Consider the following 12,727-nt stretch of genomic DNA (forward strand, 5'->3'; position numbering starts at 1 on the left):
GTCGTTGAGTGAGCAAGTGCAACCCGCTGTAGTCTTCGCCAAACGTTCGTGAGGTCGCATCTACGCAAACAAGTTCGTGGTAAAGTCCCATTTTCGTGTGGCCTGCATGTACGTACCTCCGCCTTCAAAGATTTGTACAATAAGCTGGACAAATGGAGAAAAATATGACTGAAACCGTTCCGGACGAGCGCACGTAGAGGCGTTTTTAATTATTATAATGCTCACTTCATCGTGAATATTTGCCCTCATAAAAAAAAACAATTACCTAAATTTGCATACGCCTATTTCCGGTGTTTACAGAGCTGGGAATAATTACCCGCTCGTTGCTCAGATGCGGTCTTCCTACGCCGGTCCCTTTCTACTCGGTTATTTATTATCCAAATGTACGGCCGTATAGCTCAATGCAGGTGAGTCTCCTTAACGTATACGTATATTACCTACACCGCACCATGGTTTACTCTTCTTTTTTGTTTGCTGTAGCGCTAAACGAATTACTGCGATAATATGTATCGCGTATGTAACGCAGCCTATTCGCAAATATAGAACCATTGTTTCCATCTTTGAGCGCGTGTCTGTAGTTATTTCGCGTTGTTCTATTTCAAGATCCACAAAGTACATCTGGTTGTATCGCTCCTTTTCCACAATTTGCACTTCAAACTAGCGGCTGCCTTTCTGTCACTCGGACAGCTCCCGAAACACTTCTTTCGTGATTCTGATGACAGCCCTTGTGTGCCGTCCGAATCGCGCTAAATAACTACATAATGCCAGGTTTCTGTGTCTAAAACTTTTTTTTTTTGTATGAAATAGACTATGCACGAATTGGTAGCAAAAATATTTGTCGTGCTTAAACACTGGAAATACTCGTACTAAACACGTTGGACACCTCGCAGAACGTTGATCTATAGCGACAACTTTATGTTCTTGTTCTTTACTCAAATGGTCATTTAGATTGCAATTAGCTTCCCAAAAAATTTGGTGACAGCCCTTCCTGGAGCGCGCCTCGCTCCACAGTCTAAAAAAAATGTCTGGGGTTTTACGTGCCAATACCACGATTTGATTATAAGGCACGCCGTAGTGAGGGACCCCGGATTAATTTTGTCCACCTGGGGTTCTTTAACGTGCATCCAATTCACGGTACATGGACGTTTTCGCAGTTAACATCCGTCAAAATGTGGCCGCCGCGGCCGGGGTTCGATCCCGCGCTTTCGGGCCTATATCAGCGCGACGCCATAGCTACCACGCCATCACGGCGGGTCTCCGCGATCTAGCCAGTTATACTTACGGCGTTTAAATTATACAGTTAAAGAAAATCTCTTCTCGGTGATCTGTTGACTGGAAAATTTCTTCTGCCGCAATCTGTTCCGGTTGCGTCCGGTTGCGCCCGGTTTCTTTCATTCGTGAACTATCTTGCTATTGCGTACTTCAGTTGTCACTGTTTCTAGCTGAATTTCCGTCTTGCCCGGACTCGAATTTATCACTGCATCCTATCGGCATTGCACCTGTGGGCACGTATTCAGAGCAGTGCCTATATGGGAATCTCTCGATGGTTCCATTTGTCAGTAGTTGTACACACGTATTTTATATTACCCTCATTCCTATCGCATCTGCTGCCAGAGGTTATAAATGTATCTTAGATGAATGAATGAATGAATGAATGAATGAATGAATGAATGAATGAATGAATGAATGAATGAATGAATGAATGAATTTTGTTTGCACGAGGGTGGCGCTAAACGTGTAAGTAAAGTAAGTTGACTAATTAAACGGCGTCGTGGTTTCATCGCACTGCACGCGCAGTTGCCGTTGCGAGCATCAGCGTGCATACATCGGGACCTCAGCCGCGGCGCATTCGCGCATCCAGCAATCCCGAAAGATCAACAGATGCCCGGCCCGAGCGACGCACAGGAACGCCTGGCGCGTGACCGCCGCATAGCTCCACTTATAGTAGCGCCGACACGCTAGGTCACGGTAGATAATTTGCTCTCGTTGTTGGCCGCTCGCACAGACCGGTGCCTCAGCTGTGTCCTATCGGAGAACGTTGTGCACTCCGCGCTACGCCTCACGCGGTATAATGCAAGGAGCGATAAAGGATGCCGTTATATAAGCTTGATCGGCTGCGCAGCTTCTTGCAAGCGTACAGAAAAAAAAAAAAGGAAAGCAAGAGTGGTTGATTGCATGCCCAACACAAGATATAGGTAAGCCTCGCTGTGCAGAAGCCTGGAAAGCCAGTATATGGGCGCAAAAGCAAAAGGCGCGACTGGTGACGCCACACTGGCAATCTGGCGCACCATGTGTCACGTGAACAGTGCGTTGCCCACTTGAAATGTCTGTGTTAGTGCGAGGCGAGGTTGGTTTGCCGACACTTTCATTGTCACTCCCCCAGCGAAAGCTGTAATAGCCAATCAGCCCCTTCTCTGTTTCGGCTGTGCTGTACACGCCTAAAATTCGCGTGCTTACGAGCAGTTTGAGAACAGCAATACCGACGAAGACTGTAAAACTATTTAAAACACCTAAAGAGGAAGTAAGGGTGCGAGTTATAGGCCGATTTGCACTCTTATTCACTTTTAAGGGTGTACATTATTTTACAGTGTGCCCGCCGCGATGGTTCAGTGGCTACAGCGTCCGCATTTAGATGGGCTCGAAAGCAAAATACGCTCGTGTGTACTTGGATTTAGGTGCACGTTAAAGAACACTAAATGGTCGAAATTATTTTGGCAGCAATATATATACGCTCATATATAGCCGGCTGTTCAGATTCGGGAACCCCAAGATTTAAACGCCAGAGTTTTGCGGACGTATCAACTTCCAGCTTGAGCACGCCACAACACGGGTGGTTATGGTGTGAAGGACCAGTTTTCGAAATGGCGGTGCTTCTTCAGACAGTGCTACACAAAGGACCACGCGCGCGTCTTCGCGTCGCCTCGCTGTTCGCACCGGCCGATCCTCACCTCGCTTGCGTACACGGCGCGGTGCCACACGGCACTAATCCCCGTCTGCTTGCATCTGCAGCCAGGAGCCGACACGTATTTGCAGCAGCACCTCAGGATGTTTACACAACCGAGTCAGGCGCGCCGTGACGTGTTTGCAGGGCTATAGCTTGGGAGGCCGAACTCCACCGAGCGGATTGAATTTCGACCGCACGTGCTTCTCCTCCTAGACGAAAGATGTCTGTCCCGGCGCGGCCTGTTCAAGCACAAGCTATAGCCAGCAGGACTCACTCGCTGGCAATGCATACCGTCGGCGGCCATGACGGAGCAGATGTTTGGACACTCGCACACCGAAGCCCTGGCGGCTCGTTCTTTTCAGACGTCTGAGGTCGTCTAGCCGCTTCCGTCGCTGTTTTGCTATTGTTCGCGTTCTCGGTGCACAGGGGGGTTGGAGGGGGGGGGGGTCTTGTCTTCGTCGTACGTAAATACTACTGCATATATATATATATATATATATATATATATATATATATATATATATATATATATATATATATATATATATATATATATATATATGTGTGTGTGTGTGTGTGTGTGTGTGTGTGTGTGTGTGTGTGTGTGTGTGTGTGTGTGTGCTCTCGACGTCTTCGCACCGCGAGAGTGCGGCGAGAACTGCGCGGAGGGCGACACCGCAGACAGACGCGCTGCAAATCTTCCGCGAGCAGCAAACGCCTCGGTTAAGTCACTCGCTGCACAAGAGCAGTTGGGATCCAGACCAGTTTTTCAGGACCCGCTGTGTGCGACGCGCCCGCTCCGCCTGTCTGCCGCTCGACGGCCGACAGTAAAAAACGTGCGGAGACGCGGCGACAAGGGGCGTCGCACGTGCGCGCTGCCTGCCGTGCCCACGGTTTAACCAACCAGCCGTAGTGCCTCGTAACTGACGTTTGAAGGAAGCGCGCCACAAATGCGGTTTCTGTCGCGAGTTTGCTGTCGCAAAGGTTCTGTGCCGTTGTTTCGTTGCATGGATCATCCTGTCAACTCAACTCTCTTGTAAAACCATAGTGCCTGCGAGAAACTCGCAGGTTGTCAGCTGCGGCATGAATACGCTGGGAAATGGAGCTCAGGCGATCAAGATAAACCCAAGGCTTGGCCTCCGAGATCTGGTGCCGCGCACGGGCGCGCGCCGCCAGTTCTCGGAGGCAATGCCCCGGGTCGCCTGACCGCCTTCTGGGGCGTCGAACGCTGTCTCCGCGTGCTGCACCATGTGGTGTCGCTAATCCGCACGATGCGCTAGAGCCTACTCAGTAAATCCGCGATGCGGGCTTCTGTTTTCTCTGCTCATCACTTGTCCATAATCTCTGGACCCTCCTCTACGCTGCGAAAGGCATCTCCAGTCATCTGGCGCTTTTCGTAACCGTCGCGTACGATATTGGAGAAGGCTACAGCGCGGGAACCGACCGAGTAAAAGGATGCACGCAAAGTTTGCGAGAGCACACATATTGGTCTGCGCGTTGAGCCGCTTGCACCATTCGCAGCGCACCTTTCACGTGATAGCACTGCGCCACGATAATATACCTCATATTGAGCATTTCCAGATGTCGCTTCGACGTCCCCGCTGTGAGGTATAGCTGTCGCGGGTATAGTCTGCTACTAATGAGGTATAATGAAGGAGATACACGACGTCTGTGTGCAGCTACTGATGCGATGTCACTGCAGTTGCTTTCACTTGACATCAACTAAAATCGCTTTAAAGAGTGATGGGAAAGCATTCACTTAAGAACGACGAGGCTCATTCCACGACAGGGAAGCGGCTACATTGACACTCGTAACGATTCTCGCTCTGGGTAACTATACTCGAACGGAGCAAAGGTAAATGGAAGGAAAATGCGCTGAGAATATAAAAATAATTCTGCCATATATGTATACTCAATGTGCGCTATGGTTTCGTCGCAATGTGTATATAATTAAGGATGCGCGCGGCCACGCGTAAACGCCGTGTCGTATAGAGAGCCTATAGACACTGGAGTGCGTGAAACAAAAATTTTCGCTTTGTAAAAAGTCTAGGACACTCCGACAAATAGCGTCACCTAAAGTCTCATAAGTGACACGAGACGGCAACGCGACAAGTCCGATCTTGAATAGCCCCAACTCGCCTTATAGCTTTACACACATACACATACGTACATAGGCATTGGGCACACGAACGTGCGCAGACCGACGGCGCCACTCGACCTCACAACTTTTTTGTTGTTGCCAAAAGAACTTTTTGACGGGCAAGCAATCTGGTAACACACACACACACCACACACACACACACACACACACACACACACACACACACACACACACACGCACGCACGCACGCACGCACGCACAACAACAACAACAAAAAAAAAAAGACACGCTCCTTCGTCATCAGTTCAACTAACTTCCTGGGCGCATTCTTTTCGCTCACGCAGCTGGGATAGCCTTCGACCCCCTTTTTTTTCGTCATGTCGTGCCGTAAAACATGCCCGCAATTTCCTGAACGAAGGAGCAAGCTAAACAAAGAAAACTCGGGCCAAGAACAAAATTGGGGAAGGTTAGAAATCACCCACGCGCGTTTCCTAAACACGTGTTCGGAGTTACGTGCAGAGGAGGAGGAGTGCGGGTCTACAGACATGCGGGAGAGCCCGCGCGCCGGTCGCGGCGTCGGCGGTGGCGGCAATGCGTGTTTGGGCAATCATGAGATCGCTTTGCATCGGCAATGTCGTGACCAGCTCGGGCCACGCAGCCAGCCGAGGCTCGGCGTCTCTCTCGCTGCCCGCTAGCGGCGGCAAGCCTGGGTTCACCGGCACGTCGCGCTCTGGGAGGAGCGCAGTGGTGGTGCCGAGGCACGAGACATGCCGTCTCTGATGAACACCTGTCACTCATCGGCGCGCGGCGGCGGTGGTGGTAGTCGCCGCGCCGGCGCCGCGCTGCGCGCCCGAGCGAAACCCGCGCGCCGCGAGCGTAGTAATTGTATGTGCGCGCGTAATGCGTGTACTGTACGCGTGCTCATAAGAAGCGAGGGGACCGCCTCTCTTGCCGTTTGTTTCTTCCTCTGTTGAGGAGAGGGCGCCGACACTCCGCCGTGCGCGTCTCTTGCTGCGCGGGTATACGAAGGGTGCGCGCCCGCTATGTGCATGCATATACGCGGACACACCGTGCTGGCGTACACGTCTGTGTGTTGTTCTTCGTTGTCCCTTTAAGTGTACGCGTGTGTTTGTGTGTGTAACCTCTGTCTTTCGCGTGTGAGCGTGCGTGCATGTATGCTTGAAAGGAAGAACGAGATAGAGTTGTGTGTGAGCGTGTGTGTGCGCGTTCGTGCCACACAAACGCAAAAAGCCAGCGCTACCTATATTCTGTGTGCCGAGAATACTTTCGGTGACCGCCCGCCCTGCATTGTACTACAACACTGCGGCAATGTGGCATTAGGGTGTGTCATTTGAACCGATTCCAAACCATTCGAGCTCGCACAGGCGGTGACTGTTCGTTCGTGGTAATACGTCTCGCGCGCCCTGCAGCATGTGTGGCGTTTTTCCTCGTTCGGGTGGCTGAAATGGGTCGTCGTCGCTGATGGCAGGTCTGCCATATGCGAGAGCAGATAAATGCAAAAGTCAGCCGGAGCAAATGATTGAAGCGCCGTCACGGAAAGGTCGAAGGAAAACGTGTGGCCTCGTTTCTACTTTCTCTGGCTTACAGATGTATGGTTTGCATAAACGCCTCGCTCCACGCATGTGGCGCATATTGTAAGCTTCGGCGCTTTCTCATGCTCCCATTCACTCGCTACGCCTTTCACCTAAATTACTGGCACTGAGGAGAGTGTTCAATGAGTCGTGGAATTTACTGCATGTTTTGAAACAACGTATACCTGCACGAGTAATGCGCGGTTGTCAACTCAATACTATACCACCGCTGGCCAATGACGGCCCTGAATAACGCTCCAATTATAAACTAAGGACATCGGGCCATGTCGATTGGACGATAAAAAGGGAGGGTCACGAGGATAAAATCGACAAACCTCGAGCATAAAGTAGCTTTCTTCAGAACAGGCGCATGGAACGTGGAAGCGTATGGATGTGGCGGCGATACTCATAAACAATCAAAGTCTGCACTTTACTTCCTATTTATATAGCATATTCATCCGTAAGTGTGCACAGATGTTTTTCTCTTAGCGTTTTTGCAAGTATGCCGCTTCATGCGTTCTAATAATACTCATGAGCGCATGATTCAGATATATTCCAGCAACGAAAGTGCATCGTACACTTATATCTGACATGGATTTGACAATGCATGTAAATCTCCACAATCACCCTGTCTTCGGAAGATAGAGAAATAGAGAGAAAGCAAAGAGAGGAAAAGCAGCGAGGCCAACCATATATGCGTGTAGTTTGCTACCCTACACTGGGGGTAAGGGAAAAAAGGAATAGAAAGAGGAAAAGAGGAAGATAGTGAGCACTGAGTGCATGTACGTGGGAGGATCCACAGGGACACTATAAGCGGTCTCTCAAACCAGTGCACTTCAAGTACTGTACTATAGTGCACGAATCGCTTTTTGTGCCAGAGACTGATGTGGCCACGGTCATAGCATCTTTGTCTCAAGAGAACGGTCTCGAGTCCAGTCAGTTTAAAGTTGTTCGCAAAAAGAGGTGTTGTACGTTGTCTAGCGAGGACAGATACACATTAGGCGCTGGATCGTTTCCTCGCACCTGCGGGAGTCGCATATCGGGCTCTCGGCCATTGCTATACGACACTCCCAGCCACAAGCGGGACAGTAAAGTTGGTTCGCCGCGGCAAAGGCTAGATGGCAGTTGTAGCAAGGGATCTATAGCTTATGCAATCCGCAATTGAAGGCACTTGAACTCCAGGAAGCTTGTGACTTGAATTGTGAATCTGGTCCATGGTGACCAAGAACAAAGTCGCCAATGCAGCGTCGATTTCTTCGAGTGAAAGTGGCATTTTCATTTCTGGTACACGCCGGCACATTCTGCGAGAATACGTCACCTAATTTCTACCACGTATGAATATTCATTATCAATGGATGTGACATTTTACGCTCAATTATTGTTACTTGTTTCAGTTTGCTTATCATGCGTTTATCTTTCCTTCGAAATGCTACACGTCGCCATGCCCATGAGCACGTGTTGATGGCTGCGAACGCGTGAGATTGTAGTGGTGTGCATTCTCACTGTTGTCAAAGAGAGACTAATGTTCACCGTAACTATTGCGCAGGTGGCGGCTCGGCATCCGAACAGCCACGACAGCGAGGGCCAAGACACGGCGCTCGTGGTGGTCTTCGTACGGGAGGCTGGTCGCGCGGCGCCGCTACGCTTTCGGTCCCCGGCCGAGGGTTACAGCTTCTCCATCGACGAAGACGGCGCCCAACCGAGCCTGGGGCGAGAGCTGGGCCGCCTGTCGCTGGAGCGCTCGGACCAGGTTGACCGCGCCCGGTTCTCCATCGTGGACGGAGACCCGCAGGGCTGGTTCCGGCTGGACCCGCTCACCGGAGTCCTCAGCACGGCCGCCCCCCTGGACCGAGAGCAGAGCCAGCGGCTCACTCTGGGCGTCGTTGCCAACACGCTGTCCTTCTTCGCCCGCACCAGTGTCGTGGTCACGCTGCGCGATGTGAACGACAACGCGCCGCGCTTCGCCCAGGCCCTGGTGCGCCTGGGCGTCCCCGAGAGCTGGCCACCAGGCCTCGAACTGTACGTGCCCGACGCGAGCGACGCCGACGACGGGGTAAACGCCGAGCTCGAGTACGCACTCGCCTCGGGGCCCGCGGCCCTGTTTGCCGTGGAGCACGGCAGCGGCATGCTGCGGCTTTTGCAGCCCGTCAGGCTGCAGGCCGGCAAGGAGTTCGCCCTCGAGATGACGGTGAGCGACCGAGGCCAGCCTCGGCTCACGTCGCGTCAGAAGCTCGTGGTGACGGTGCAGGACGTGAATGACCACACACCGACGTTCGAGCGGCCCTCGTACGAGACGTCGTTGCTCGAGTTGACGAGCGTCAACGAGCGGTTCTTCGCGCTGCACGCCTGGGACGCCGACCATGGCGATAATGGACGCGTCTCGTACAAGATCTCGGAGGGCAACGACGAAGGCCGCTTCGGAGTGTTCCCCGATGGCACCGTGTACGTGAAAAAGGCGCTGGACCGCGAGTGGCGCGACCTGTACGCGCTCACGGTTGTGGCGCGAGACCACGGCGAGCCGCCGCGCTCGTCCGCCGTCTCGCTGCTCGTGCACGTGCTCGACGAGAACGACAACGCGCCGGCGTTCGACAACGCCACGTTCACCTTCTCGCTGGCCGAGAACGAGCCGCCAGACACGCACGTCGGCAAGCTGACTGCAGAGGACGGCGACCGGGGGCGCAACGCGGAACTGAGTTTCTCGCTGGCGTCCAACGAGAACGACTTTGTTGTCGATCCGCGCACGGGCTTCGTGCGCTCGCTGCGCTACTTCGACCGCGAGAAGCTGCTCGCACTGACGGGCCACGACTCCATCACCATGGACGCCGTGGTGCTCGACTCCGGCATCACCAGGCTGCGCGGTGAAGCAAAGGTGAGTGTTGACTGCAAAGCCTGTGGGAGCACTGGCGACTTTGTTTCCCATTGCGTCGCGCGTAACCTGCCTCAAGCTCTTGAGCAGTGTGGCAGAGCCTAATTCATGGCGATCAACGTATAGCTCGCAACTATGACTTCCCGAGCAACTATTACCTTTACCAGGGTGATCGCATATTGGTACCTCTTCGCAGTGCAGACGGCTGCATATTGAGAGACAGCGACTGCAAGCCGAGCTATCGTATGTACCATCTAGTCAGTCATAGCCAGTTCAGTCAGTGTGGACCCAAATATAGATCGCGCCGGTTATGTATCCACCCGACGGTCTGGAGTAGCGTAGAACATCAGACTCGGAATTTGAGCAGAGCGTGGTGTTTCTGCCTGGTTTCGTAGCACTGCCCGCGCCTTCGGCAGAGTCAGTGTTGCGCAAAACAGCGCGTAATTCCGCATCTCCACTGCTCCCCGCGGGGACAAAGACATCACCGCAAGCCACCACCACGGCGGCGGGAGAGAAGGAAGGAGAAAAGCCCATCTCGCACAGGACGGGCGACCGACGATATGTGTGCGCGACTCCATTCGCTCGACTGCGATGAGGTTTGGTGGAGGGGAAGTGGATGGCGGCGGAGGAAAGGAACCAGAGAATGGTGGGCTGCATGCGCACTGTGCCGCCTATAGCCTTCTTTGTCGACGACGGAGCGCCGACGACGGTTCATGGACCGACCGACGGCGCTCCTCTCTCGCTTACTCCACGGAAGGGGCAGGACACCGCGGCGGTCGTGACGAGTGCGCGCACTCGCGTCAACGCCCGTTCCAAATTGTCTTGTGCACGGGATCGCGGCGGCAAACAGACGCGCTGCACTGTCGCCGCCGCGGTGTAGGCGATTCCACCAGGCCGAGCTCTGCTGCTCGCGGCTGGCTTTCGTGCGCCCTTCGCCTAGCCGCAGTCAGATAGCCGCACGCGGGGTCGTATACACACACGCGCGCGCGGCTATCCCGCACCGGTATGGGCCAACTCCCCTCGACCCGGCCCTTCCGCTAATGATACCCTTTCAGAGAGCATGATAGGCAGGAACCGGAGAAAAGAAATATCAAGCCGGGGAATCACACACGCAGGAGAAAATTGGCAGGTCCAATGCTGTCACTCGCTGTTCGGGTCTCAAAGAAAAAAAAAACAAGAAAAGCACGAGTAAAAAGAACAGGAAAGGAAGGGGATGTTATCTCTGGTTGCTTTGTGTTCCCTAAACAGCCACTTCGGTACGCATCCGCGGCGATTTCCGCCCCGCCGCGCAGCTCATTTGTTTATTCATTTTTGCTCCCGTTGTTCTTGCAGCTTGCATTGTATTCCTCAGCTGAGCGTGTCACGCACTCGCTTTTCCTTCGATGCTTGACTGCGCTAATGTGCTTGTGCATGGCGACTCTGTGGAATATGTTTCCTGTCACGTACGTACAAGACTTGTCCCACAGTGCGGCAGTAAGTGAAGAGCGCACGACAACCGTGACGATGACACCAGGAATAGAGACGCTTGTGACAGGGCTTGTGTGTGACCTCGTGAGAGCCTTGGGTGGTCTTGTCAGCAGCTGTGCAGCCACTGTTCTTTCGCTGTCTTCAGTACACGCCGCTGTGGGGCCTTCCTTGTCAGACGCGTGTTACGAGTCTCTTATCGTCTGTACCTCTCGGTTAGTTCCCCCCCCCCCCCCCCCCTTCTTTTCTTCCAACTAAGGAGCCAGCTAGCGTGCACGCTGAAAATTCATTTCCTTGCATATTGCAGTGCGCACCAACATTGGCGTCACCGATGTCAGACGATGCACTCCTTAACCGAAGCTTTGCGGGTTCATTAAATGGCCGATTGTCTTTAGGCCTTGGCGGCGCACGGTTATTGTAAGCGCCGCAAATAGCCGAAGGCAACGCAACAGACCCGTTCAAATTTTGGCTCGCAAGGACCTTGGGTGGTCTAGATGTGAAGTGCTCTGCAAACTGTTCCCTGCTGTCTTTCGAAGAAGCGAGAGTGCAGTGCCTTCCCGATCAGACATATACGTAGCTTGTGCTTCTTATTTGCTTTCGTTCCCGACGTCAGCCCTTTTGCCTTTTTTTTTCTTCTAGTATCCAAGTCAGGCAACCACTTAAGGGACGTTTGAAATTTGCTTGCTTTGCATCGCACTAGTAGGACAAAGGAAAGAACTAGACGACACGCACGGCAGCGAAACAAATAACACACTTGGAGGCTTAGCCTGAATTGCCCTTCCTCTTAACACTTACGGGTGTGCTGCTATCCTTTGGGATGAAACCCAAGCGCGCACGCATTTCAACCCTGATAGGTGGATGGCAATGCGCACTACGTGTCACACCGCGCATTTCTTATGTTTACCTATTTACTCTTGAACTCAAAGAAGCATTTGGTCAGTTGAATTCGACTGCAGAAGCTGACTTCGCGATGATTTTCGTGTCGCAGCGCATAGTGTGTGGTTGCCCGCCTCCCTCAGGAGTGCACTCTGGTTTGCCATCTTTAGCAGAAGCTCGCTGAAGCCAACGGTTGCTCGTGCTGGTCTGGCAGGAAGTTCAGCCTTTTTCACCTTCGATGCGTGCGCCAGAAATTTGGAACCGTCAGCAGAAAATCGATAATCGATAATAAATAGTCGTTGGTGGCATATATGTAATATAACACTGCTCTAAACGAAAGCGGTTATGCAATAGCAAACAGCACATACGAACGAAAAGCTTGGTGAATTAGGCCTCATGGGGTACTATGCAGAGAGGCCGGAGTTTGACAAAGTTCGGGATCTCCACTCTGTGGTGACGCCCTATAATATGAATGAGCTATAATGGCATCAAGACATAAAATTCAATCCTCGGCACGCCTCCTCTTTTATTGGCTTATGTAGATTCACTCTTAGGTTATCATCACATGGGCGTTACCTCATGGGCGGCCGAAAAACAAGGAGTCACGACGTCAAATTGTTGGCGAGCAAAAGTATAGAGACAGTAGATTCCGCGATTTTTTTTCTTTTCGCTCTCCCTCTTCTTTTTCTTTTTTGTTTTCTCTCTCTCTCTCCAGCCTTGGCATCCAGAGTGAAATCAAGTACTTCAGCCCACTTGCGCCTGTTCGACAAATACACTGAGATAATTCCGCGATGCGCAGCTATGGTAGAAAATTTCTTAACGTTTTGCTCTCTCGACTTTTGCTCCCGTCTGTACATATCAGGCTTACCTTTAGCCAAGGAAAG

At 52.4% G+C, this 12,727-nt stretch overlaps 2 protein-coding genes across 5 annotated transcripts in view; one reads left to right on the plus strand and one right to left on the minus strand.

The window, feature by feature from the left end:
- LOC135896966 (uncharacterized) overlaps positions 1-12,727 on the minus strand; it is a 123,631-nt gene that overhangs the window by 57,779 nt on the left and 53,125 nt on the right. The window lies entirely within an intron of this gene.
- Positions 1-12,727, plus strand: part of ft (cadherin-related tumor suppressor fat) — a 127,175-nt gene that overhangs the window by 28,822 nt on the left and 85,626 nt on the right. The window contains exon 2 of the mRNA XM_065425524.2: positions 8,184-9,506. Within this exon, the coding sequence (XP_065281596.2) occupies positions 8,184-9,506 (1,323 nt within the window). The remainder of the gene's footprint in view (positions 1-8,183; positions 9,507-12,727) is intronic.

This window comes from Dermacentor albipictus, chromosome 3 (genome assembly GCF_038994185.2).
Source record: "Dermacentor albipictus isolate Rhodes 1998 colony chromosome 3, USDA_Dalb.pri_finalv2, whole genome shotgun sequence".
Classification (NCBI taxonomy): Eukaryota; Metazoa; Arthropoda; class Arachnida; order Ixodida; family Ixodidae; genus Dermacentor; species Dermacentor albipictus.